The following is a 27,723-nucleotide window of genomic DNA, read 5'->3' on the forward strand; positions in this document are numbered from 1 at the left end:
AAATAAACAATTCATGATTTGTGTTATGCCTTATAGGATCTTTCAATGGATATTACTGTCTGCAAGAGGACTTTAATATTTTGAGAGGTTTAAAGCTCTGGCATTTCTCATCAGATTCGTCGAATGAAGATTTTCCCTATGTTAAATATGGAACTCCTTTGCAAGGGCTAGTTGGTAAGTGCTAAGCCATTTTCATCATAATCTGGTGATAGATTTTATTAGCACTTTTTTGTGCCCATTGCTGTTGTCAATGTGAAGCAGTCATGCAAATAGTCAATTTTTGAGATCAAACCACATTGCTTTTTTGCAAAAAGAACCACTTTTTGAAGCTAACGTACCATTGTGCATCAGTGATAATGGACTTTTAGTAGATTCTGGTTTAGGCATAAATAAGATATCTAACAATGAAATGGGTTGAAGGTGTTATCCGCCACACCCTGTTTTTCTCAGGCAAAGTCTTCAATGGTTCAAGTAATTATGTGAACTTGAATCTGAAACAGATGCCGCTTTTAGTTCAGCACAGTCTCTCGGCATTGTAGCAACTTTCAAGCCAGTGTCATTTGGCAAATGTCTATTGCCTAGTTATATTGACCAGCTTGTGCTTGAGAAATAAATTGTTGCATGATGCCAGAGAGTCTTAACATCCATTCCCCTTATGTTTTTGGTTTTACATTATTTGTGAAACTTAACATTAACCCTCAGGCTATAGGGTCAAGGGTTAAAATTTTTGCCTGTCCAGATGGTCAATTCTGGCTTGGACTACACTAAGCGGCTACTCTCAGACATGCATATCATGTACTGTGTTTGCTGGACAAATGATAGTTTCGTTTTTGCTGAAAGTCAGTTTGGTAATTTTATGCCGTCCTTGTAATAGGTAATCTTGCTTTAAAGTAGCCTATTTTTATAAATTGCCACTTAACAGAAGCACCTTTGTGAGTTATTCTGTAGGATCTTTTGTCAATTAGTACTAATGCATTGCATGGATTGGTATTTTTACTTTCAGCAACACTAGGTAGTAGGTATGGATTGGAAGTTTCTAGGCTTGTTTTTATAAAAACTTGTTTATGTAATCTTGTTACTCAGTCCCAAGGCTTATTGTACATAAGAATTGAAGATTGTACGGGCAGTCACTTTGATGTTCTTTTTATCTTTTAGAGAGTTACTCAAATAATTTTAAAATGGCAGAATATCTAGCTTCAATCTTTGGTACTGAAAAAGATAAGGTTAATTGTTCTTTTTATTTTAAAATTGGAGCCTGTCGCCACGGTGAACGTTGCTCAAGATTGCATAACAAACCAACATTCAGCCAAACTATCGTTCTGCAAGGTTTATATCAAAATCCGCAAATCAACAATACTGCAGCTGGGACTTTCAGTGATGTTGAAATGCAAGAACATTATGATAATTTTTTTGAAGAAATCTTTGTCGAACTTGAAGAAAAGTATGGTTCAATAGAAGAAATGAACGTGTGCGATAATCTTGGTGATCATCTGGTGGGGAATGTGTATGTTAAGTTTCACAAAGAAGAAAATGCAGAAGCTGCTGTGAATGATTGCAACAATCGTTGGTTCAATGGCCAGCCAATAATCGCTGAGCTCAGCACAGTCACTGACTTTCGTGAAGCATGTTGTCGTCAGTATGAAATGGGCGAATGTACGAGAGGAGGGTTTTGCAATTTCATGCATTTGAAACCGATTTCAAGAGATTTGCGGAGAAGACTATATGGAAGAAAGGAGAAAAAGCGTCGATCACGCTCTCCTCCCACAAGAAGCAGAAGAGGTGGTTCAAAAGAACGCAGAGAAAGAAGGCACTAATTTGGTATGCAACAACAAAATCTGGTTGCTTGCCAATTGTATTGACTCTTAACATCGAAGAGAGCTACACCACAACTCTTAAATTGCAACGTTTGTGGGACTGTAGAAAAAAACTTATCGCATTTCTTTTACAAGGATAAACTGAACATTGAACAATGAACATTGGACTAGACTACTAGAGAATGCTAAGCCAAAGCATAGCCCTAAGTTTGTACATACGATGTTTAAATTGTTTATACTTAAAACACTTTATGTTGACTCAAACCGCAGTGGTTTTGTACAATGTACATGTATTTCATTTGTGTTGATAACCGTGTCACACTAAAGATCTCAACGTCATTGCACCAAATCAAAGCATAAATTTTCTTAAGCATGATGACTGAGTGTTTGGTGTCTGCCGCACCATTGCATTCTAAAATTTGGTTAATGGTTATGTTTAAAAATCATAAAGAGAAGCATTTCTGATACTTCATATTGTTGTTTCCAAAGCTTGAGTATTCCAAGTAATATATATTACATCATGTCACTGGTGTTCTATTGTACGTGAACAATAGAAATTGATCAACTGCACACATTTGTGTTCTTAGAATTTGTTTAAGTTGATGTACATTGTACATGTAAACAAAGTTTAGATTTCAACAACTGCTTGAATTGTCACATTTTTGTGAGAAATTATGATAACTTGACTTTGTTGACTACCATCACATTGTGAACTGTATACGGAAAACATTTTGGTGAAGTAGGCAATTACCTAAATTTACAAAGATAATAGTTGGTTAATTTAAATCTTACATATAAATAATATGTAGAATTTCAACATGTTTGAACAGATACCGGTAAATCTGCTCTGTGCATTGTTGCTACAGCTCGGTTAAAACAAATAAATGACTGCCTTAATAATTTGGAATTTTCTGCTTTAAATCGGTTTCTGCAATTTTGTTCTTTGAATATTGAAAATGTAAAATTTATGTCAAGTTGGTGATAAGTACAACTGTTTGCTATAATCAACATTTCATTAGCTTATCTGCAGTTAAAGTTATGCTTTGGCAAGTGTAAATAAAAACGATTTACGATTTGTATTATGCCTTGTAGGTTCTTCTTATGATGGTAATATAGTTTCGGAGACGACTAACATATTAAGAGGCTTAAAGCTGTGGCATTTCTGCTAACATGTCAGATTCATCTGATGAAGATCACCCTTATGTTAAATATGGCACGCCTTTGCAAGAGCTTGATGGTAAGTGGAAAACGGTTTTCTATATAATTTCGTGATTTAATCAACTGCTCAGTGGGGTTTTGTTGGGAAAGTGGGACGACTGGGACCTCTCAAAATTTTCAGTGGCACTGATGGGTAGTAGTGTCACAATGAGAGCTCTCAATGTTAAATAGAACAATTTCAACCAAATGAATCAGTGGTTTCCAAACTGTGGTACGCGTAGTCGGCTAGTCGCGTACCACCATTGGTACGCAAATCTTTCAGATGGTAGGCGAGAAACTTGTAATATGTACCCACGAAAGGAGGGGGGTCATGTGTCTTCCCCTAGCAATTGTTAGACTAAAATTGTCAATTTTGTTGTAAAGTATCTTATAACTAGAGATGTACCGATACCAATATTTTGGCCGATCCCGATACCGATATCACTTTTTTAGGCCGATACCGATACTGATACCGATATTTTGGCCGATACTTTGGTGTTACAAAAAGAAGCAATTTTGGTATTTGCAAGGAAATATATCAAATGCTAAGTTTTACCTTATTTGCATAAAACTATTAAAAAAAACTTTGGATTGGCATAATTTATTAAAGATTCAAGAATCCAATCTCAACCACATTGTTGTGTCATAATAGTAGGTTTTAGTAATAAAAGGCCACCGTAATTGAGGATTGGGGTATAAGGGAAGAAACATTACATCATAATTGGGGTTTCTGAAAAATTAATAAAATGTTTGCGCAAACTCTCCAAATAAGGCTATCATAATTGATAATAAGATGTAAAATGTAAACCAAGTGATTTGTGTAGTCGTACAAAAACTACTCGACAAGTAATGTGCAACCTAAGGGCGCTTGTCGTTTGGTTGAAAAGCTTTTGCCATGCCAAGACTACCCAGGTAGCAAAAATGCACAATTCTGCATCGCTCCCACCCCGCCAAACGCTCAAAAATCCTGTGCAACTCGGCTGCCCCCAGCAAGCCGGCTCCACCAGTCGGCAATTCAACTTGCACCCTTAGCCGCAACAAAATCACCAAGCCCAAACAATGTCACAGCAGAATAAGTAGGCCCAAAAAGAAAGCAATGGGGCCACAAATCCTCAAAAAAACAATCAAAATGGTCCCGTTGCGCCCAAGATGACAACCTCATTGCGAAGAAAGGAGCGTCCCCCCCGGCCACCAGCACAAGGCTGAGCACTCACCAGCACAGCGAGTTGCCGCGACCCGCCAACCACAACGGTGCAGCTTCGACACTAGCCATTTCAATTCTTGTCGATGTCAGTTCTTGCTACAAAACGGCTGCCGACAAACATATATTATAGTTGATTGGATGGTCTAAATGGCTAGTGTGGAAGCCACACCATTATGGCCAGCGAATCGCAACAGCCCGCCGCACCAGTAAGCGCCCAGCCCCGTGCCGACAGCAGGGAAAGACACTTCCCCCCACAATGAGGCCGCCATCCCAAGCGCAACAAGACCACTTATTGATTAGTTCAGTGAGGATTTGCAGTACCACCGCCCCCACCCCGAGCCCACCCAATCCGCCACGACATTGTTCAAGCCTGGTGAGTCCACCACAACGAAAGGCGGAAACCAAATCACAAACTGACAGAACCAGCCCACCAAAAATAACCAAGCCACACGGGTCCCTCAAACGTCCAGCAATGCAAAAACGATGCAAAACTACACATTCCCGCCACCTGGGTAGGCCTACTGGGTAGTCTTGGCCTGGTTTTATCCTCTGCTGAGAGTAAAAAAGAAACGCAAATGATAAACATTGGAGAAATTGAGTCTCCTTCACAACTTAAGAATCGAACAACGCAAAACTGCTGAAACAAAACGTTTTGTTTGAGTGAAAGAATCACTGTAAGCAAACAATGCCAAAAGGTGCGCCCATGAAGTCATGGGAGTGTAAGGTATCAAAAATTTGATCAGGTTGTTATTTTTCTACTTCAATGTGATGACATTAGTTACTACTTTAAAAAATCTATATCTTTGCTTCTGCAGAAAATCCGCAAAAAACGCCTTTTTTTACACGTTTAGTATCGGCCACAGTATCGGCCAAATTTTGCCGATACCGATGCCGATACCGATACTCAAAAAATGGCCGATATCACCGATACCGATGCCGATACCGATATATCGGTACATCTCTACTTATAACCACACATCTGTACATTTGTACATAGTTTGCATCTTGTATAACCGCTTATTGTGATATGAATTACCTGTTATTTTGCCGTAAGGAGGGAAGTGTGTAACATGTACCATGTTTTTAATTAACAAATTTATATTTTAACATTTGACCGAAATTTATCATTATTGCAAAATGCATTTCAATGCTGCAAATTCAAAACCTAACGTTCTCACAGAACATAAGTCACGCTTCCTGTTAACAAACGCCACTCACACAGAATCTAGCTCAACACATCTGTATTTCTAATGCGACATAACTATGAAACCGGTATAGCGTTTCCCTTGATTCTTACGATAGCTATTATTGATGAAAAGGCTCTACCGGGATATTATGATATAAACGGGGAATTGAAAAATGCAAACACTCAGACTTGGCATTCGAAAATAGACTAGACAGCCAGAAGCCTAAAATATCCTTTTAAAGTATCCTTTTTATTTTCTTTTTATTAAAAAAATTTACGACAATAATTAGACAGCCAAACCCTACGCTGGGGACTTAAGTTAGACAAATCCAGGGATATCTATAACTACGGGATTGGAAACTCTATCCAGTGCTATACATCAGTAGGGTCATCGCATTACTAGGACTACAGAAAGATTAACAAAATAAATTACCGACTATAAGATATACAAAGTTAGATTTTGCAATAATAATACAAAATGTACACTCACATGAAACTTAATTGATGTATAGAAGTACATTTACGCTGCTAGAAAAAAATACAATGAATCCAAAATATGAATGAATGCAACAACTCCAAAAACAGCCTACTGTTGTTCTTTCGCATTTTGCGTACTGCAAATCGGATCAGAAGTAAATGAGGAGTGTTCAGCAATCAGTGAAATATGCTGTTGTATCATCAACTTGTTCACTGATCGATCCAATACGAAACCAATACGTTTACGATGTCATCAGAACTAAAACCAATAGTCATTCTAGAAATTTTTTAAGCAACAAAGAAAATACAACATAGCTGCACTAATGGAATACAAACAAATAAACAAACCAGGCAAGCATAGACCTTACAATTTACAGGTGAATTGATGATTACACTTTTGGTTGTTCGTTTAGCCTACTATTTGCTTCCCTTTGAGGTCAATTTATGTGAATATTTATCACAGCAGCGCACAAAGAAAAGTGACCCTACTGGTGTATAAAATGGTTTTCAGTTCCACAGAGTTTCCAATCCCGTAGTTATAGATATCCCTGGACAAATCCCTACACTAGGGGCTTCAGACACGTAAAATCCCTACAAACTCACTTGAGTTGACACATTCTTGTTGACACACGGTTGACAGTAGTTAAAATAAAATAATTCAATTGCGCAAACTTCAAAGCAAAAAAGTAGTTTTTCAAATTGAGTGTTAAATGCTTTCAACTTAGGAAACACCAAGTTTTTGCACTGAATAAAATGTTCATTACCTGATCATACAATCTAAATTACAATACTTATGGCAGAACTTTCCATCAAACCATCGTCACTCAAAAGCGGTGTTCCTGTATTTGAACAAGTGGTCACTGATGAGGAAGGAAGAAGAAGGTTGGTTTGACTGATCAAATCTCTATCCTCGGATGAAGAAAGCCTCTTTGGTGTCGTTTCCATGTTTTGAATTTTTCATTCATGTGGTGATACGCAATTTTTAAGCTTTAAAGACAATTTGCCTTTTATTTTCCAGCATATAAAATAGTTCAATAGATTTTTGTATGGTTTAAATTAATATTGAAAGTTAAAAAATGATAGCATACGTAAGAAAACCAAATGACATATGTGATCATAGGCGTCGAAATAGGGTGGGCAGGGTGGGCGACGCCCACCCTGCCGTGAAACGAGGGTGGGCAAAATATGGTTCGCCCACCCTGTTTTCATGACACTTATGAAGTGTTCGTTACAATTATTTCCGTTTTTCTTAAACGCTGGACTATCCAACCAACTGCAGCGCAACTTCTTGTTTTACGCTATGTCTCTCGCTAGGTATCCGACAGAACAAAGCAATTCCGCAACAACGCTGCGTGGAAAAAAAGGCGTTACTCACTGCATTGTTGTTGCTACGGCAAATGCCACAGCTGGCAATTCCTGGTGAGAGAAAGCCACGTTTGATCTTTTCTCCAAATTTGCGTCGGCAATTTGATCTTTTCTCCGAATGGTCTCACTTTCGTTACGTCACAATCAAACTTCAGTTCCCGGTCAGCGTAAGGGAATGTGAATATGACATCATAATGAACATGACAATAAAATAACCGATACAAACTAAAGACCTACTAAAGCAATCGCTTTTACAAATGCAGCAAATCCGAAGGCGCCACTTTAAAGATAACACTAACAGGTCACGAGTCACGCGCTTTTTAGGTCGCAAAGGAAAACATAAAAGAAGTTTGCTTAGTTTAGCAGCGCTCATAAGATCGCAAGATGCAAGAAAGAAAACATTCTCTTATTAATGCTTAATTGCTGCAGCGACGCTAAACGCAGTCTTTGTGAGAAAGACTAACCACACTTTTCGAAATTAGCGTCGGCAATTGCCGAGGTGATTGTAAGGACAACAAGATTACAAGAAAAAACTAATTTTCTTAGACTACACCAGACTAGAGTGTTGATTCAATCTTACTATTGCTGGATGTTTTATTTGGGTTACTTCCTACTTCGCCGGCGCTTAGACACGTGCCCAGCTGGGAGAATCTTTTATAAAAATATCCTATTTGCAGGCCTCGAAACTGAAGGCGGCCATCGCGGCGATTAACCTACAAAAACCGACATTTTGTCCGCCGGGTCTCGCCCTTCCGTCGGCCGCATTTGTTTGCCGTGAAGTTCCGAGAAAATTTTACACAAGCGGCCTTGTGAATAAAGTAGGCCTACTTTGCCACTTATAATCACAAAGGACTAGAAAAGAGTGAAAGCACTCGATAAATCACAATACACCCTGTCTATGCTTGAATTGTTAACATTATTGAGTGATCAAGCAGCTGATGTCTGACGATTAGCTGGATGCAAGTGACACCACAATACACTTTATTGATGCGATATATTCAGTCTTCGAAATTAGCGTCGGCAAATGGCGCATTAGCGTCGGCAATAAAAATGTCGAGGCCACACGAGCGCTTGTAACGTTAAGGTTAGACATTCCTCCCAGTCGTTATGGCACAGCCATAGATTTATTCCCTAGTCAACACCCTGATGAACCTCTATGAAAAAGAAAGAGGCCTGTGGAGTGGTATCAAAGCCCGAAAGCCGCAAAACGTGGATGCTTCATTGCGAACGGCAAAGACGGTATAGATTTACAGCCAAGCGATGAGCCTCTTGATGTGTCTGATTCCAGTGATGACGCGACAACCTCGTGCTCCGATACAGCATCTGATGATTCCGATTCTGACAGCTAGTTCTTTATCAAACAGACTTTGTGTTGTTCGCAGTATCCCAATTGTGCCGAAATTATGTTAGTGTAAACGTAAATCGAGGCAATCTTCTCGCAGGGAGCTATTAATTTGTTACCGGTACCTGGTTGAGCAATTGACGTTATTTTATGATAATTCAACGTTGCTAGATATCGAATTAATGTAAAAGAAACGTAAATTTCATATTGGGCATTGTTGTTACGCAATATAACCGACAGGAAAAATTAAATCGATTTGTGCTGACTCGAACGTTGAATCAACCCAAAATTAACTTACTTTTCCCCGTGAGTTATTTAACGTGAATTACTGCAACAGCGTGCCACGTGCGTATCTTGTAGCTCGCTTTATCGCTACTTTTGGCATTATTACATCACAACAAATCAAACAGTGAGGTCGTGATAGACTACTCTAGTATATTTTTCGCTTCTGCCGAAGTAAAAATGTGCTAATTTCGAAGACTGTATGTTGATGCGTGTCGAAGTTCCGATGGCCGCCATGTGCTTGTGATTGGCCGCCGAACAGCTTGCTTCAGTCGGACACGTTTGGCCGCCGGAAAAAAAAGTTGTTTCAAGGCCTGCTATTTGCATTGATTTAACTCCAGTAGACGTCAAATTATTCTAAGCATCTACTCCTTGTTGAAATTATGTTGGCTTATAGCCTAAGCTTACGTAAATCGAGGCGATCTTCTCGCAGGGAGCTATTAATATGTTACCTGTACCTGGTTAAGCAATTAACGTTATTTTATGATAATTCAACGTTGCTAGATGTCGAATTAATGTAAAACAAACGTAAATTTCTTATTGGGCATTGTTGTTACGCAATATAACCCGCCGGAAAAATTAAATCGATTTGTGTTGACTCGAACGTTGAATCAACCCAAAATTAACTTACTTTCCCCTCCCGGTGAGTTTTTTAACGTGAATTACCGTAACAGCGTGCGTATCGCGTTGCTCGCTTTATCACTACTTTTGGTATTATTACATCACAACAAATCAAACAATTCATTTGTAATAGACTACTCTAGTATATTTTTCGCTTCTCGTTTTACGTGTTTTAGTACAATCTTTTCCTAATAAATATTCACAGTAATTGCCGAGGCAATTTCAAATTTTGCCGTTTGGCCTCGGCAACGTTTTTGCCGAAGTAAAAATATGCTAATTTCGAAGACTGAATCATTGCGAATTTGCAAACACACATTCAATGAAATCTGTTTGAAAACTCTTGCCCACCCAGAATTCCTCTCTTCTAAGAAAAAATCGACGCCTATGTATGTGATATATATTATACTACTTTTATCAGTCAAGAAAATTGGTTTATCATTTTGCGGTATGAAAATCATCTCATTTAATGTTTTTTACCATTTTTCCAGATTCCATGGGGCTTTTACTGGAGGTTTTTCAGCGGGTTATTACAACACTGTCGGGACAAAAGAAGGCTGGAAACCTTCTGAATTTAAGTCTTCTCGATCCACCAAATCCGACAGAAAGTCGTTCAAAGCGGAAGATTTCATGGATGAAGAGGTAAATGAATGTGCCTTGAATGTCAGGAAAACTTTCGTTCATAGCTTTTATGTTTGACTTAAATAAATTTTTGTGCAATGTGTCGCAAACCTGCTGTCTACATTCCGTTCTTGCACTGACTCGTTTCTTTGTGGCGGGATTTTAAGAATCTATTGTTACTTGCAATTAAAAAAGTATGTTTTATGCAACAACAGCAGAGATTCGAATCGTTACGAAAGCAGTGTTGGCTAGTGCCAAATATACAAGGCATGACTCTCTCTGGTCAAAGGGCCAGTATTAGCAAAACAATAGAATTCAATTGACTGGCGAATGCAGCGGTGGATAACTCTCTGACATGAATTAATGGAGCGATGCTGACGCCCCAGCCTCATGGGCGAAACACATGTCTATCTCTGTCACATCTTGCTACACTCGACTGCCAAGAAACAAAGCGCATTGTTATTCAATTTTCATACTTAGAGCCTAATCTTCTTGCTTGGTTCAGCGTTGTTGTTTTTTGACGATGTAGGATTTGGGTGATTTTGGAATTGCACCGCGAATGCTTTCCACCAAAGCTGACTTCACATCTGAGAGGAAGAGAAATGCGATTCAGGAGAAACAAAAGAAACTCCAAGAAGACAAACTGGCTTTCCCGCTCGGAAATGATGTCATCGAATCACTTGTTGTTCCAGTGAGGCAAGTTCATTCATCATTGATAAATTGCGTATTATTTTTTCCTTGCGTGAACTTTGAAATTTGATGCGATTTGAAAGATGTTGTAAAAGTGGATTGTTCAATGTTTCTTTACGTAGAAGTAACATTGGAGTGAAACTGTTGCGCAATATGGGTTGGAGGGAAGGTCAAGGCCTTGGTCCCCACGTCAAGAAAAAGAAGAAAAAGAAAACAGACATAAAGTCACCACCTGCCACAAAGACATACGGGTGCAGCTTGCCGAGAAAAGCTGGAGATTCTGATAGTGACGTAAGCTATTGTAGAGTCGAAGTAGGGATTTTAGATCAAAAGGATGCCAAAACATATCCGTTTTTGGCTTATCCGTCGCGCCAGAAGGGTTAGCGTACTTTGTGGACTTATATAGCATTGTATTTTTTATAACTAATAAGAATAGTGAAGTTAGTTTTACAGTGATTTAATTTTTTGTTTGTTGAAGACAAGATTGTAACGAGCCGTGAAAAATTGAGAAGTGATTCTTCTATGGTCACAAAAACCGAGCTACATGTCCTGTAATGTCACGTCCGAAAGTTTATTTCTTTTTCCTCAAAATAGATTTTCATCATTCTGTGGTCTGTCTTACTGTTGGCAATGGCGCCACTGAGTGCAAGGGTTTTTGCATTATTCTTTGTTGCCCTATCCACCCATTGTATGTTGAAACGTTAAGCTTGGTAATCGAATGTTCGAGTACGTTTATTTTCATGTTTGTAAAATCACTTCGAAAGTTACACTGTAGCAGTTTCGCATACTTGTAGGTGCACGATAGAAGTTTCGAACCATCGTATTCTGCTCACTCACCGAGGCTTACGGCTTCAAGTTGTGCTTGTTCTTCGATCGTTTGTGACATGCAGATGACCCCCAGACAGCAGCATCCATAAAAATGACAGATCTTGTTGTCTGGGTTATCCTCACTCCAATCGTACCCCAAATAGCGGCATTCCTTGCAAGGTCAAGTTTATGTAGAAAACTTATAAAGATGTCATTTTGGATTATTTCAAGGTTTAGCAACATTAATCTAATGTGATAATAACAACTATCATTATCTTGGTTGAATGAACAATGTTAGTCACGTGCTTTACAAGTGTTGCCAGTTAGCACTGGTGATGCAGTGATCAACCAAACCAGCAAAAAAAAAGATTGACGTTGAAAAGATATAAAAACATTTTTTCCCGACTGGAACAGTCAGTTTTTTTCCTAACTTTATTCTTGTTTTGAATTTCTAACTTTTTTTGATCAAAATCTTGTCCCATTATTATTTAGATCTCAATTCCTTTTACAGAACGAATATGTTCCTGAAGACTTTAAATTTGCCCCAAAGGATTTGATGCCAATATCCATCAATGTAAAAGATGATCATCACGGGATTGGTTATAGTGGCCTGGACCCCACTGCGGCCTTGCATAAGAAAGTGAAGAAATCCAGTGCGGTCAAAGCAAAGACTAAATCTGGAAGCAAATTATCATTTTTTGGACAAGTACGGTTTAAAAGCTTTCTAATTTAGAATGTATTAGATTTTAAAGTTGCAAACACTGGATACACATTACACACCTCATGTGTATCTCACTTTACAACCATTGTTCTTGTTTGGCCTAGTTTGATTTTGTGTATTTCAAAGGCTTTTGTCGTAAAACCGCTTAAAAAGTGATTGACTCTGTCTATCACCTACCATTAGGACCATGACCTATCCAGGGAATAAAGATCCAAAATTTATAATTTACCTAGCTCCAAACTGCAACTAAACATATTTGTTTATTTTTAAATTTCTAAATTCGTAAACGTGAGATTTTGGTTTAGGAAAACTGAGCGGTACTCTACTAGTCTAGTACATAAAATGTAGCAGATTTTCAAAAGTTATGTTTTTTCGACATGCAGTGCGGCAGAAGTTGTGACACATTTTATTTCGAATGCAAATTCAAAAGGACTTGCAACTTAAGTACAAGTTTTGTTTAGGCGTTCGGAGTCGGTGCTTACGAGGAGGAAGACGATGACATCTACGCGCAGGACAGCATGAGTAACTATGATTCCATCATGGGGGAAGAGAGAAACCCGGACAGTACATACGGATGGACAAGACCTCGTGCTATCACAGGTAGGCTATAAATTTATCTTCGGTTAAGCAACCGGTTTCTCGACTTCGTGCATGGTTATTTCGTTTCTTTTTTGCTAGGCGGAAACACGATGGAAGCCATTGGATTCGGAGAAACCACAAAGGTTTTTTTCGTTGCCGCAAAAAAGCAAAGTAAACTTTACCCGAAAGTCTACCCGGCTCCCAACCTACCTGCAGACTTTGACCCTAATCGGAGGCTACGACTGAGAACGGGTACGCAGAAAATCAAGGAAATGAATTTACCGAAACAAGTAATCAGCTTTTTCTTTAACGCATGATTGATCAACCGCGACTTTCACTAAGAAACGTCATTACCTTGCTTTCTGTCAACATTGCTTTCTTGTGCTTGGCATGGCATTGCCAGAATCGGTAATTTACTTTACGCTGTTGAAATGTGCTATTTAAGCAGCTACTGTGTGTTTGGAGTTGAGAAACATCCTCAAGGATATGTTTCGTGTCTCAACAGATGCCAAGCCAGAGTTTGCCTCCAGCAGCAGTTGCTCCTCCTCATCACCTTACCTCCCAAGATCGTGCTGTCTTACTGGATGGTGGCAAGCTCGATGATGGCTCGTCGAAAAAGTCTCAGTCTGTCTTTGATTTCATATCGTTCGAGGATCGTCAGAAGATGGAAGCTGCCAAACAGAAACCCGTTGAACTCGGCCACAAAGACAAATCTGAAACTATTCAAGAAATTCCGCCAGAAACCCATGTAATTAAGTAAATATACCATTGTAGCTCACTTGTTACACCTTTCTTTGTTATTGAATACAGCGTTTGTAGTTTTAATAAGTTCACTAAGCAAAAAACAGTTATATAGCTATTGGTCAAATTGAAATTGCTTTTGTGCGTTGTTTGAAAAAATTGAAGCTGCTATCACTAGAAAATAAACCCGATTGTTACCAGTGTGCTCTATTCGCTATTTATCATGAACTCTTTGAGACCCTGACCAGCAAACTGACTTCATAACACTAACACCCCGGACTCGCATTTTTCTGCTCTTCCCGCAGTACTTCAAATTTAAAAGAATCAAACAAATTCCTTGTTTCTACAATCAGTGCGTTTCTTTCTTTCATTCAGATTGACAAAAGTAGCCCTCTTTGCAAGCCTCAAACTTTAAGGCCTTTCTCTAACAATCCGGAAAAGTTTCGGCGCTACAATCAATACGAAGAAGCTGTCAAGCAAAGGAAGAAAGGTCTGGCTTTAAACCTTGTTGCAACTTTATGGTTGTAAGCACAATACAATTTTTCGTAGTTTTGGTTGCGTCAAACTATCTTTGGTCAAAACAAAGTTGTACAAACAAATCTTTTTCGAAACGAAATGACGGAGTAAGGTACAGTACTTTGAAAATGGTTTAAAAAATTTGAAATATACTTTTAAAAAATCCGGTTAATTACACTTCCATTTTACCTGACCGAAAACTATAAGTTCTTACTTTGACCCAAGCTGAATCATTCATGTTTTTACATCAACCTATGGCTTTAGTACCTCTTCAAGGTTTTTATACTTTATCTACAATCTTGTGCTCCATGAGGTGCACTCCCACATGTTATGCTGATAAAGCCACGAAATTACCAGATGTACATGACCACTCGCTTGTGCAGACCCATACTCGTCCATCCAAAGCAACTTAACAGAATGGGAACGGAAGCATGAACGGGACGAGTTTGCGAGGATGGCTCAAGTTTATCTTCACCTATCCAACAATATCAATTCCAAGTTTACTAAAAGTACTGAAGACACATCGGAAGAGGTGGAGGTTGATTTTAAACATGACTCCATGCTTAGCTTAAATCTAACTCCATAAGATAGAAGTGTGTCCGATTTCAAGATGTATTGATGTTTAAATTTAGCTTTTCATAGTAATAGTGCTTTTGATGAGAGCTAACTTTTATAACGTGTTTTTAACAATTTGATCATAAAACACTTTTTAACTTGTGTCTAACGTGCGCACACGGTTACTTTGTAAAATTTCATACGTGCGAGCATGCGCGAGGCGAGAAAACAAAGTGAATTCCTGTGTCAACCTTTCAAACTGGATTACCATACATACCAAGAAAGTGATTCGTTTTTTTTTCAGTTTTAACTTTTTGTTGCAGCGTGTAACGATAATATTTGTAACTTCAGGTCTCCACCGATCGTGACGCGGAACCTGCTGCCAAGATGAAGATGTTTGGGATCATGACGCACAGTGTTGGGGAGTGGCATCCGGACCCGCTCTTATGTAAGAGGTTCAACGTGCCGGACCCATATCCCGAGTAAGATCATGCAAGCAACACAACACTTTGTAAATGGTTTTAAACTGTTAGCCTAAATTTTTCCCATTTCTTGCCGTAATATTTTCTACATATAATTTTGTTCTCTTTTACAACTGTGTCATGTAGGCTATCATTTTTTTTTCATGATTCAACGTCTGCAGACGTTCAATCATGAAAGAATGACGGATTTTCTTGTCTGAAATATTCATGAGTGTATATTTTCATCATAACTTCATTGTCAACTAGCTCTCATTCTGACATTTTCTTACTGTGCAGTTCCGAACATGTTGGGAGTTCAGTGCCATCCGGCTCGAAATATCTTTCCTATTTGCCTCTTACGCATGAAGCGAGTTCGAAACCCACAAAAGACGGTGACAAGGCAAGAGTTCAAGAATTGAAGGTAGCTCCTGCGTTCATATCGGTTTGTTTCTATCTTTCATTCGTAATGGTTGGGAATTGGTGCTCATATATCATGTGATAACGATTGTTAACTGCAAATTGGTTAATTTTTCTCTCCAAGTTTTTGATTCCAATGAAGTTATTGTCACCGGTGATTTAGTGTCGGTAAGGTTATATCTTGTTTATTGTATTGAGGGTTTTCTTTTCTAGTTTGCAAAGTAAGGGTAACGTTTCATGTGCAGTCTTACGCGGTAATAGATTCTTCAAATAATTACGGCAATTGGAGATTGCTGATTACCATCGCTTTTTTTGTGTGCAACATTTGTTGTATTGCGCAGAATAATAGTGGAATAATAAGCGACACAGTGCGACCTCCAATGTTCGAAAAGTCACGCCCCTTCACGAAGCGAAGATGGGACAAAGAACCCGATTTTGTTGGGCCGCTTGACAGAATGCCAGATGACAACGCTGATTCAAACTCGACAGCAAACCAAGAAATGGCCCAGTCCAAAGCGGTAACTCCCATCGGCAATTTTGTATTGTAAACCGCTGTGATTGCGCAATATCTTGACCAAGCAGCCAACAGTAAAAGATTTAAGTTGAATTCTGGAAGCAGCAACGCTCCGCAGAGAGCAAATCAACCGCTTTTTTGGTTGATATGCTGTCTGGGATGCTCTTTTTTTAACCGGAACACTTGTACACTATTTGAAGTTTAAAATAGGCAGCTTTCTTAAAAGCGAAAAATAAGTTCTTCATATCCTACTTCACCTTGTGTTGTTTGTGTTTACGTTACAGCAAAGCAAATCGGCAACTAAAGCTACTTTATATCAGAATTTGTTCAAAATCTACTTTCTGTTTCTGGTACAGTTTTACGTCGATTTAACGTTACTTGTACCGATTTATTATGCTCAACGACTTCAGGATACAAACGAGCCTACTGAACGGCCTCCCATGGAACTTTTTAAGTCAATTTTTGCTTCAAGTGAAGAAGAGTCGTCGTCCGATGAAGATGATGACGTCACAGAAGCCGCAAATTCTCGAGAATCTCAAGCTGGCATTTCAGGTCAGTTGGGAACCTCCTTTGGTGAAATGTCTTTGTTTTACAGCAGTTTTCTTCGCTGTTGTTGGTAAGGTTTTCCTCTAATCCGTTGATGACCGAGCACTTTCTTTGCGCATGTGTTCGTTTATCGGAGCTTTATCAAGCTCAATAGACTCGTAACTTGAACACTGAACAGTTTCAGAATTATGGGCATTTTTATAAATTGTAAGTATCGTGCGTGTCAGAAGTGAGAACGTTTGCCTACTAAAGCACCGAAAAACAAGTTAAATTCTTCGTTCAACCTTCTCATGAAGGGCGCAATGAAGTTTTGAAGAGGCATGATGTAACGATAGCCACTTGTTCTTCTTAAAAACGAGAAATAAACCAACATAACTGCAAGAATTCTATTCCTATCTGTACGTTGTTATGCTTTCAAAGGACTAGCCATATTACTACATATGTTGTTTTAATGGCCTCGCAAAACGATATCGGGAGGTATGTGTCGCTCGCATTTGGACAAGTTTCAATAAACTGATGCAACCAGAATTTCAATTTTTAACCAGAACTTACAAAACATTTTTGCAGGTTCGTCAGAGGAAAGAAAGTCGGCAGCCGAAGTTTTCATGAAACCGATCCCAATAACCCGAGACGAAGCGATCCCCCAACCAGGTGCGGTTATTCGCGCGTATCCCACACAACCAAATCTGTCGTTTTTACATTGATTCAACATTTGCAGACCTTGAATCGATGTAAAAATGACGAATTTGGTTAGTGACGGTTCCAGAATAAACTTGCAAACAGATTCAGTGATCGGCATCTCCAGCTGTGTTCTAACCATGACCTTAAATCGTTCAGAGCCCGATGATAACAAATCAAATGAAATGAGCCCACCCTCGAACCAATCACAGAACAATGTACAGGAAAATAAAGTGGATGAAGAGTGTTTTGGACCTGTTTTACCTCCAGTGAAACTTTCAAGTAAGCAAACCAGACATCAAATCAGTCGTTTTTTACGTTGATTCAACGTCTACATACGTTGAATCGGTGCAAAAAAAACGACTGATTTTCTGTCTGAAAGTGAGTATTTCGGGAGCCATAAGCGAATTTTTGATGTTGGTCCCAAATCTATAGTTTGTGATTGCTTTCGTTGAAATCACGTGATCTCATGGTTGACTTACGTTTCAGATCAAACTTATAATTCTGAATCCCAGTGCAATCGTCACAAATCCCATTCCAAGCACAAAAAGGTTTGTGGACTCTCAGCTTTCATTGCAATGTACTGTTCAATCACATTTAAAATTATGTGATTGCAGCACCGGCTAGGTTCTCACCAGTTCAAACTAAGCTTTTGTTTGCTGATACAGGCTTGTGCGTTTCTTCAAAGTGTTATTATTTTGCTGCTTTCCAATACAGTATCACAAAAAAAAAACTGATCAACGCGTAAAAGAACGGGCATAATTGGGAAAATTCTGCCTCGTTGTGTGTGAAAGTGAGTTTAGAGCGTGGGCTACGTTATGTCATGCACGTAGATATGCGATATAATTTACGTGTCTTGTCAGTACCAAACGTGAAAGCATCTCCACCTAAAGTACGGGGAAAAGTTCGTGAAAAGAAGCATTTTGATTACCTAATGCTGTGGTGGTTGAGATATGGTTTGCATTGTAATCTTTAAAATGCGCGTTTTTGTTTTGCAGCATAAAAAGCACGATCACAAAAGGAAGAAGAAAAAACACAAATCGTAAATGCAATATTTATATTTTTTCTTAATAAAGTTGCCTCGTTTATCTTTCTGTCGATGGCATTGGGCTGCTACTCCATGGCTTTCAATTCAGAAATCTGTGCTACTTTCGCTCGCGGTGCCTCTACTACTATTATTCCTGCCATTACAACATGACAGGGAAAGCTTGTAGGAATTGTGGAGAACTTCGCTAGGCTGCCCCTCGACGTCACTTCGGTCTTGTGGGATAGATCAACAGCTGCTAAGGTGTGGATGTTTCACACGCAAGGAACTGTCTAGAGGCCAGATAGCTCTTCATACGCGCAATGAGAAAACTCCTTCGCCCACGACATAAAATAACGATTTGTATTGCAAAACACTGATTGAACGAATATCGAGGTGGATCAAATGTTTCAGCGGGAAACTGATTTGTAGCAAAATCCGTCATCTTGATGATAAAATGACGCATTTGGCTGTCTCGGTTATCTGAATAGAGTAAAGCATGAATACAAACAAGACCGTTCTCGTTCAGTTTTAAGTTCACTTCATTCTGCTAGTGAATACTGTCTTGAATAAAGCGCAATGTTTGAGTCGTAGAAAAAAAAAAACGATTAAGTTAACAGCCAAAGCGAATGGTGTGTTTCAATCTAAGGCAGACACCTTGCTAACTGGCACAAAATAAAGTTGTTGCTTCAAGGACAAAGTTGGCTGCATCCTGCGCACGAAAAAGTTTAACATTGACTAAAATACGACCATAAAAAGATGACTAGATGTGATGTTGTACGGTTGAATCGAAACCCACACACGCCACTGACGTCTTTTTACGGTCGAGCATAACACAACAGCAAATAATTAAGTACGAACGTTCTCCTTCCCAACACCGTGATGTGATGAAACTAAAGCAGGGGTGTGCAAACTGCCGGCCTTAATCCAAAATTTTATGGCCAAAGTTGGGGATTTGAAATAGAACGTCGCCCCAGAAATGACTCGAGTGCCGCGACGATTTTTATTTTTTTTTATGTAACGTCTGGGTAACTTCATTTTTTTGATAACCCGACAAGTTCAACAATCCCGAGCTATGCTGCCAGGAAGGTTGCTTGGTGATAGATATAAAACCGCATGATTCGTTGTGAGAAGTATGTGCCTCCAGAGTCCAGACCAACGAGGTTATGATGCGAGTTTGCACAACTCTGACTTAAAGCATTGGCTAAGACCAAGCCTGCATGACACCCATGGAAACGATTGCTTCAAACTGGCAGTTGACAAATAAATATTCTTTAGTTTTGGCAAGAATTAAAAGAATTTCTTTGCGGCGGCGTCCGATCGGGATTGCCTGAAAAAAGAAATGGTTTTACGTACTTTTCTAAATCCCTGGCAATAGCTCAGGCAAAGCAATCTTGACCAGACGACTGATCTGTAAACTTTGGGGTGGACTCAAAAGTCCATATTAGTTCAAGTACATAGTTTTAAGCAATAATAATAATACCGGCACCATAAAGTTACAAAAATGCTACGGTACTGTTTTATAGTCTCGGTTACTTTCCGAAAAAAGAAAAATGACCGTTGTAGTCGAGAAATCCCTGTAATTCAGAATGAAAACCAAATGTTTCGTGTGAGCAGCTGTAAAAGTACAAGGCAATCGTGTTTAAAACGATTGCAACCAAAGTGGACTTACTGGTATGAATGGAATGCAACGAGGATAACGACTTGTAAGATGGCTACAACGATAAGCCCTGAAAGTGGGACACATGATGGCACGTCTGGCTCGGGACAGGTTAATATTGGGGGCTGTTTCTATCAAAAACAATACAATCAACATTGTAACAATAATGCCGCAAATATGTTGCAAATATACGTCGATTTTTCTTTACATGTTTGACCTGGTGTTTCGAGTAGGCATGACAAATGATCTTCTGAACTAAAATAAAATTCCGAAACAGTTATTAGAAAATTCGATAACTTTTAATGCTTTTTTTCCAGAACTAACTTGCAAACGGAATTTAATGCGCAACTCACCGCTTTGCTTTCCAAGTTGCTCACACTTTGATGTACTCGCTCCAGTTTTTCTTGCACGTTAAGCATCTGCTTTTGTGACTCGTATTGCTTGCTCGCTATACCAGCGTCGTTTTTCCCAGCGCCACCAGTGGTACCCAGTTGCGCAATGTTTTCAGAAAGTGTCAGTGCCGTCGATTTTAAGATGTTTAAGTGATTTCTGGTGATGAAAAATGATACTATTGGTACAATGGCAGTGAAGAGTTGTCAAATTCGATAGCCAGAATACGTTTCGCCAAGTTATAATGCTGCATCCATCAATATTGTGTTGCTCCTCAGCGCGTTAGAAAGCGGATAGTGTCAATGCAGCCCCCATAGAGGTGCAGCCGAGTACGTTAATATCCTGAAGCCATTCATTTACTGGATGCCAAGCAGCAACAAGATTCAGCACCACTTTTAAAAAGTCTTCGATACGATCCGATAGGGCATCGAACCCACTTCTCCCAATGCAGAAGCGGACACACCAAGCCATCCAGTCGTTATCGAAGTTTTGTCACGAAAGATAGTCAATTAACGTAGCGAATCAGCAGTTTTACAAAATCTACCGGAATATCCATTATGACTTTACAATGGGTGCCGAACAACTTACTGCAGTTCAACTATGGAATCGTAGGTGGTCTTTTGAATCTTAACAACGTTTTCGATCTCGTGAGATTTCGCAAGCTCCGCTTCTGGTGGACGGGTGTCTTCCAACTTGGAAACCAATGTGTCTTGTTTCTCTTTCACCATTATTACTGTTGACGCCAAGTCACTGAAAAAGAACAAATGAAAACTTTCAATCAACAAAGCTCTCATGTATTTTTTTTTTTCAGAACGATAATTTCATCATCTGATTCTAACCGTCCAACATAAGCAATTCAACTTTTAGTTTTTCAAGAGCGGCTAAAAAAATCAGCATTAGCAGATTAAAAAGGTAGATTTTGATGATTACTTCAGCTGCTTGCTTATTTTGCTCTGAACTTCAAACACGGCTCGCAGTTCATCACTCGAATCTCCTTGATACTGAAAAACAAGCAGATTTCAGTGTTGCCGGTGTAATAGGTTTTCTGATCCGGTAAAATTGTCACTCAGCAGTTCAAGGCTAATAATTGAGTCTGTTTTAATATCTTATATCCGTTGGGACGCAGTAACGGCTTTGTTGCCTTTCTATCAATCTCATGTGAAACTTTTACAGCAATAGCCTGACTACGACAAAAATATCAATAAAAATGTAACTTTTTTTACAATCCATAAAGACCACATGATAACACCTTTTCAACCCAACGTTATCAAATGTTTTTAACAGGCTAAATAAAGTTACGTGTTTGAGAGAGAAACATCGAGTTTCTGAAATTAACTACTTGGATTGTGGAATAAGTCGTGACAGTAAATAGCTACAGTGCTACACCATTATTTTTTAGAAAAAAAGCAAATATAAACTCTACTGCCAACTTTATACATAATACACAGTGAGTTGTAACATTGAGCCTAAGTGATCCCTAACATGCGCCAAACCAACTTACCAAGTCGTCTGGATCAACTTCAGGAGACTTCACTTTGTCAGGGTGCTCTTCTTTGAATTTCTCCTGATCAGAATAAAATTCTTGAAGGTTCTTTTCATACTCTTCTTCAAGTCTTCTTTGTTCCTCCAACTCTCGCTGCTTCGCATCGTCGATGGTTTCCACTGGGTCTTCCTGATTTCGTAAAAACATCATTAGATTCCTTAAAATAAATGTTTTGTTTTAAAATTGGTTACAGACCTAGGGTGTGTGAATAGCTATCATCTTACCGGTGTTATTGGAAGCAAGCTGGAAGTTAAAAATTTGAGTATGTCATGGTCATCTGAAAAATATCGGAAGATTAGTCTGCAGGAGAAATAATGCTCATTTATTGAAACAATATAAAATATCAATAAATTGAAACATTCATCTTCAATGAAATTTGTTAGCATTAAAATATTTACCTGCCAAGCCGCCAGTTGCAGCTGATACACCAAAATAGTATCCTTTTGGTAGTTCAATGTTGCTTACTTCTGTACAAGTTTCAAAATCATCTACATGGGTATTTCCAGATGTTATAGAAACCTGCAAAAACAAGTGATGAAGTAGAAAGCAAACCATGTTTGGTGCAATATGTACGGAGTTCATATTTTTTTGACAATATTCCAAAATGCAGCTTAGCTACTTTCCACTACGACTGCTGAAGAATGTTGCTTGATTCACCTTTAAACTTTTATTATAATAAGTAATCAACGCCTTGACAGGGTAAGGACGATTTCGAAAATCTTTTTGACAGCCACCTCGGAGTTGCTCTGCGCCGTCGCTGTAAATATCAAAATTAAATGTAAATAAAACCTTCCACCTTGCAATTAACTTTTACAAATCCTTAAGAAAGTTAAGCTATTTTCCTTCCACAACCCTCATTGCTAGTTCGTTACTTTTGCACATTCTTTTTTATATGCAACTTTAAGCATTGCACAAAAGCAGCACATAATTATGTTCATAGAGAGAAATTTGTTTTCAACATAACTGGGTAGTGAGTACTGACAGTTTGCTATCAGCCGAACACTTGACGTTGTAAATTATACTACAATAGCACTTTAGCTTTCACATTGTTAGTAAAAGTATAGACAAAACTCAGCAATCACAAATCGGATTTGTGCTTAACAACTTCTACAAATTGCAATGAAAACATTCAAATTTTATTATTCTAATTTCCCAGTATATATATACAGTACCAAAAGACAAAAAACATGCTAATCAACTTAAATAACAGTAGGTTTCAAGGGAGAAATGTATTTCTAATCAACATACTCTGAATGATGGTATGATAGTGTTCCATCATTAAGAATAACTGACACAAAGGGGTTATTCTTCTTTCCATCATTATCGAACGAATCAAAGAAGACTCCTAAACCATTCCAATTATCCATGGACCCAAAAACAGGCCCATTTGCATTCGGCACTTCAGTATACCAGAAAACCTATCAAAAAGTTTGAGATGAATCTTTGACACCAACACTTAAATTTCAGCATTTAACAAAGTGCTAAAAATCACTTACAAAACCATCAGCTCCTATTCGTCCACGCCCATGGACCCGAAACGATATATTAACTTGCCAATTTTCATATGGGAACGGATTGTTAGACCAAACAGCACCATTTTTTGCTCTTAAAGAAGGAACCACTCGAACTTGGTCTGCTCCAGCAACAGCATCTTGAGATAAAATACTATTAGTATGTTATTTCAAGAAAATAGTCCTATCACATGTAGTATTTAAAAGTTTTAGTTTTGCCACTTTCTTAATGCTGCCACTTTCATTAAAGCATGCGCGACTTCACATTTCACACTTGAAGCTATGGATGCACAAAAAGATATGGAGCCTACATAATAATATGCCTGAGTGCATAATTGAGGTTATCGTCTGGCTTAAGTAAACAGGGAAGTATAGCCTCAGAGGCTATATTTACAAATCACAATTTATATATATAGTAAGACCCTTCTGATGATCCGTTAAAGGTGAAACAGGCTGTTAAGGATTCAGATAGTAATAACTATATTATATTTGATTTATATGGTACGGTAAACATACAAAAAATGGGAGCTGGTATACAAGTCCCCCCACCCCCCTTAGTACGGTAACTCACGAGTATGACAAAGAGGAATTGACCAAAACATGTGGATTGAAGTGTGTGAACAGTAAAGCAAAGGTAAAGTAGTTTCACCCTATATGTTTGGTGGAGTCTTGTCTTTGTCATGAGCTACCAAGGGGGGACTTGTATACCAGCTCCAAAAAATAAAATGAAAAATATCAGCTAAACACAAAGAAAATCTTGCAACTAAGTTTCCAGGCTAAGTGTAAGACTTTCTACGGTGGTCAATTTTCATAATATTTATTATTATTTCTATGAGAACTGATACTTTGCATAATCTACCGTAGTTGATTTAATGAAAAGTTGCCAACAAAGTATGTTTAAAAGTGCTCGTCTATTATTATTAGCCTAATCTTTTCTTTTGAAATACAAATAATATCTTGCATAAAACCGATGGTGTTCAACGTGATCTCATTTTTTCTAAATTGAGGAGTAACATGACAAAACCTTTGAAGTTTAGCTATGGTAGCACACACCACTAAGCTATAGGCCTAGCCCCTTAGGCCTTACTAACCTGATGAAATGTTCCAAAAAGGAATCCCATGATCAGCCTGAGATAAATTTGGTCCTTTGAAACTGTATTTGTATTCATATTTCAACCTGAAATCTTTTTCACAAAATGCAAGTTCAAATAGACAAGATAATAACAGTGAAACAAAATACAAGAGGACCTGCTTACAATCCATGTTACCGGGTATTGCATTTCGCTGCAGCGATATGATCAGTAACACGTAAATAGTGAATCAGCTCCAGGATACAATCTTTGATGTGTCATGAAAATTTATTTAAATTTGCAATAGGGTAAAGGTTAGCCCCTGACAGTTCGGTTTGTTTTTATTTCTGACCATCACAACAAAAAATACTATGCCAAATATAGCAGAGGTCTAGAAAAGGGTAGAAGCGACAAAACGCGGACGTTATAACGTGCATGATACCAAAGCAGGACAATCAGTTTAATCTATGGCGTGGTTGCAACACCTCGCAAAACCAAGCAGAACCCTACAACCTCAACTATGACTAAATACATAGATGTAACAAACAAGAAAGATAGGCATACAAGCTGCACGGAAAAAAAAAGAGTGTGGTTTTTTCTTGCTGCTTCTTCTTCTCTTTCTTAAACATTAGTTTCCTGTTATTTTCTTGCTTCGTAAACCACACTCTTTTTTTTCAACAGTTTTTGCTTCGTTTTCTTCTTTGCTAAATCGATGATCATTGGTCATGTCCTAACTTTTACTTTGCAACAGAGCAAGGGAGCAACATTTGTTTCAGTTAGATCTGGGACATTAAGAAATCAATAGCCGATAAATTCATAACTTTTCTACCTTTTATAATTGATAAAACGCCTTAAAAGTTAATTTTTTGGATGATAGGCCTACTGTAGCTCCTACGGGTTTTTCTTTGCGGCATTATTGTATTCCCTTGTGTGCTTCTTAGGAATTTGGAACGCTAACTAATAATTTGAGCGCATTCTTGCAATAAGCTACACATAGTTTTACGTCTGTTTAGCGTTGTCCATCTGCTGCATGCCACAGTGCGTTTGTGTGTCGTGATTAAGTGCATCGCTTGAAGCATTCCAATTAACTACCGTACACTGGGTTTTCTCTTAAAACCAACTCGTCTAGCGTTGAATTTCATTTAGGCTATTACGATTTCTTCAATCATTTAGTCGTGGCATCTTTCAGTCAGTTCACCACGCTTTGTTTGCACTTTGCAGTTATGGTACCAGTTCAGTTGTGGTGTCAGTTTAATTTATGTTACGAGTCATGATTTGATTCAGTTCACCACGTTCTTTTAGGCATTTTTCGGTTGCAACCTTTTGAGTCATTGCGTCCTGATGGTTTTCTGCAATAAACTCATACATGTAGACATCTAGACATCATTCTCGGATCATCTCCACCACCAATGTGCTCGAGATGTTGCTACAATAATTGAAAGCTAGGTATGATGCTTTCAGTGACGATCGGTGAGGGAAAGCAAGGAAAGCAGTGCTTACCTTAGCAAAAACGATGCAAAATATAATGACTGAATTCTAGGTTTAACTTATTATTTTTATCACGTCTATTTTAACTTGAAAATTACTGTATTTGTGACTAGAATTACTCGTAACGCTTGTGAGTAGTCTAAGTCCTCACCAAACCGCATGTCTTGCCTATAAATGCCAATTGACGCAAACGCTTCTGTCAGAAACAATCACTGAGGCTCCAGGTAAGCAACTATCAAACTTGCTTTTCCAGATTCAAAAATGTCAAAAAACGCCTTCGTTTTAACCAATCCTCACCCGTTTTGCAAAACGTCACCAGCTGTTTAGCCAATCAGATGTGTTATGGTTATGGTAGGTTAGTTGTGCTTTCCCAGTGACGTCAATGCGTACATTCGCTAAAGCGACTAGACTAACTCGTCAGAATGGTATCTCGTCACGGTAAACGCACAGCATCATAATGCCAAAAAGCTTGTTGCTGTTTTTTGATGTCTCCTCGCCATGTAGCCTACTTTAGCCTACTGTACTAGCTTTCATAGTCATGTCTTTGCCCTTTTTACAGCGTTGATATACGTTACTTCGCCAATGAACGTTCAGGTGCGGGTGCAATATTTAGTTTGTTAAGCTTCTATACGCAGGAGGCAAACTTATCCAGCTTTTTGTACAAATTGCTTGCGGTTGTAATGTTTAGGCCTAAGTGTTAGTTTTGTAGTGTAGGCTTAACTGAATATCTGAGAATGAACATTCATGACGAATTAAACATTTAGACAACTATTATTCCATGTCTAACACAGGATTTTGGTCCTGCAACGTTAAAATTAAGATTGTTCATGACTTCTAAACATTAAATGGATGTATGATCACGACATAGGCGAAGCACAATTTGACAGATTTTTATTTTTGATTTGTTTTGGAAATGCTCTCAGAGCGCACCACATTGGAAGTGTTTTTCAAAAATTTCTGGGGGAGGCCCCCCAGACCCCCCGCTGGAAGTGTTGCCTTCGGCAACACGCCTTCGGGCTTCGCCCGACGGTTACGCCCTTCGTGCCTACTACCTTGCTGCAGCATATTTCCAAGTTGCTTTCCCAACGGTTTAAGCCACCGAACGTCACTGGATGCTTTGGACTACTCGACGTCCGCTACAATACTATGGCTCTTTGAGAAGATTCCAAGTTAGCTAGTAAAATCTGGCTGAAATCCTTCACTGCAAGATTAAGCGGCGCTGATTCGACTCTCGGGGTGTATAGGCTATACTGTAGGCTACTTGAGCATCTTATTCCAAGGACTGCTCTCCATAAGGTCTACTAGTTGGTGGAATAATTCAGACTAGCCTACAACACTTCCACAATTGGAAACTTCACTCTGTTAAAGCTCGGTGACCTGGACTGCGTTAGTGGTTCAAAGCTTCTATTATCCGTGTGCGGCCGGTGAGCCGGTAGGTTAAATACAACTAAAATAAACTCTCGGCCTCAAAACTCATAGCTTAGGACAGGGGTCACCAAATGGCGGCCCGCGGGCCGCATGCGGAGTGCCACGCTGCATCGCTGCGGCCCGCGGAAGGTATCAGCGTACAAGTATAACAAAAAATAGTTTTCTTGAGGAGTTAATGAGCACGAAGGCAAAAAATACTTTCCGGGAAGCATATTTTCGCTTTGCATACGATTCCACCGACCGACCAATCAGATTAAAGTTTTAGGTGGGGGTTGCTT

General features: G+C 38.8%; 3 protein-coding genes across 3 annotated transcripts; 2 read left to right on the forward strand and 1 right to left on the reverse strand.

Annotated features, from left to right (window-relative positions):
• Window positions 1–36: 36 nt before the first annotated feature.
• On the forward strand, window positions 37–18,426 carry LOC145777769 (G patch domain-containing protein 1-like). The gene is made up of 20 exons (XM_082589214.1): window positions 37–174; window positions 2,907–3,051; window positions 6,679–6,760; window positions 9,977–10,127; window positions 10,636–10,802; window positions 10,919–11,087; window positions 12,115–12,309; window positions 12,786–12,924; window positions 13,003–13,193; window positions 13,409–13,651; window positions 14,020–14,134; window positions 14,544–14,692; window positions 15,067–15,197; window positions 15,474–15,597; window positions 15,935–16,111; window positions 16,518–16,659; window positions 17,221–17,304; window positions 17,491–17,613; window positions 17,821–17,882; window positions 18,330–18,426. The coding sequence occupies exons 2-20, from the start codon at window positions 2,985–2,987 to the stop codon at window positions 18,375–18,377; spliced, it is 2,559 nt and encodes an 852-aa protein (XP_082445340.1). The 5' UTR covers window positions 37–174; window positions 2,907–2,984; the 3' UTR covers window positions 18,378–18,426.
• Window positions 1,135–2,900, forward strand: LOC145777771 (splicing factor U2AF 35 kDa subunit-like). Its single transcript, XM_082589215.1, has one exon. It carries the CDS (start codon window positions 1,179–1,181, stop codon window positions 1,812–1,814), a length of 636 nt encoding a protein of 211 aa, XP_082445341.1. The 5' UTR covers window positions 1,135–1,178; the 3' UTR covers window positions 1,815–2,900.
• A 284-nt stretch (window positions 18,427–18,710) lies between the features above and the next one.
• Window positions 18,711–24,723, reverse strand: LOC145777164 (protein ERGIC-53-like). The gene is made up of 12 exons (XM_082588472.1): window positions 24,551–24,723; window positions 23,445–23,599; window positions 23,197–23,366; window positions 22,606–22,705; window positions 22,347–22,467; window positions 22,173–22,225; window positions 21,907–22,077; window positions 21,336–21,406; window positions 20,994–21,155; window positions 20,369–20,564; window positions 20,028–20,146; window positions 18,711–19,685 (listed from the first exon to the last, which is right to left on the reverse strand). Exons 1-12 carry the CDS (start codon window positions 24,720–24,722, stop codon window positions 19,646–19,648), a joined length of 1,530 nt encoding a protein of 509 aa, XP_082444598.1. The 5' UTR covers window position 24,723; the 3' UTR covers window positions 18,711–19,645.
• Window positions 24,724–27,723: the final 3,000 nt, after the last annotated feature.

This window comes from Aplidium turbinatum, chromosome 9, assembly GCF_918807975.1.
Source record: "Aplidium turbinatum chromosome 9, kaAplTurb1.1, whole genome shotgun sequence".
Taxonomy (NCBI): Eukaryota; Metazoa; Chordata; class Ascidiacea; order Aplousobranchia; family Polyclinidae; genus Aplidium; species Aplidium turbinatum.

What these genes read in the sequence shown, in the direction of transcription:
- LOC145777771 (XM_082589215.1), top strand. Translation starts at nt 1,179, where the DNA reads ATGGCAGAATATCTAGCTTCAATCTTTGGTACTGAAAAAGATAAGGTT.
- LOC145777769 (XM_082589214.1), top strand. Translation starts at nt 2,985, where the DNA reads ATGTCAGATTCATCTGATGAAGATCACCCTTATGTTAAATATGGCACG. An exon ending in CTGGAGATTCTGATAGTGAC is followed by an intron (nt 11,088 to 12,114) that starts GTAAGCTATTGT and finishes TTCCTTTTACAG; the next exon opens with AACGAATATGTTCCTGAAGA. An exon ending in AAATGAATTTACCGAAACAA is followed by an intron (nt 13,194 to 13,408) that starts GTAATCAGCTTT and finishes GTGTCTCAACAG; the next exon opens with ATGCCAAGCCAGAGTTTGCC.
- LOC145777164 (XM_082588472.1), bottom strand. Translation starts at nt 24,722, where the DNA reads ATGGATTGTAAGCAGGTCCTCTTGTATTTTGTTTCACTGTTATTATCT. An exon ending in TGCAACTGGCGGCTTGGCAG is followed by an intron (nt 22,226 to 22,346) that starts GTAAATATTTTA and finishes GATATTTTTCAG; the next exon opens with ATGACCATGACATACTCAAA. An exon ending in AAGTTGATCCAGACGACTTG is followed by an intron (nt 21,407 to 21,906) that starts GTAAGTTGGTTT and finishes CTTGTTTTTCAG; the next exon opens with TATCAAGGAGATTCGAGTGA.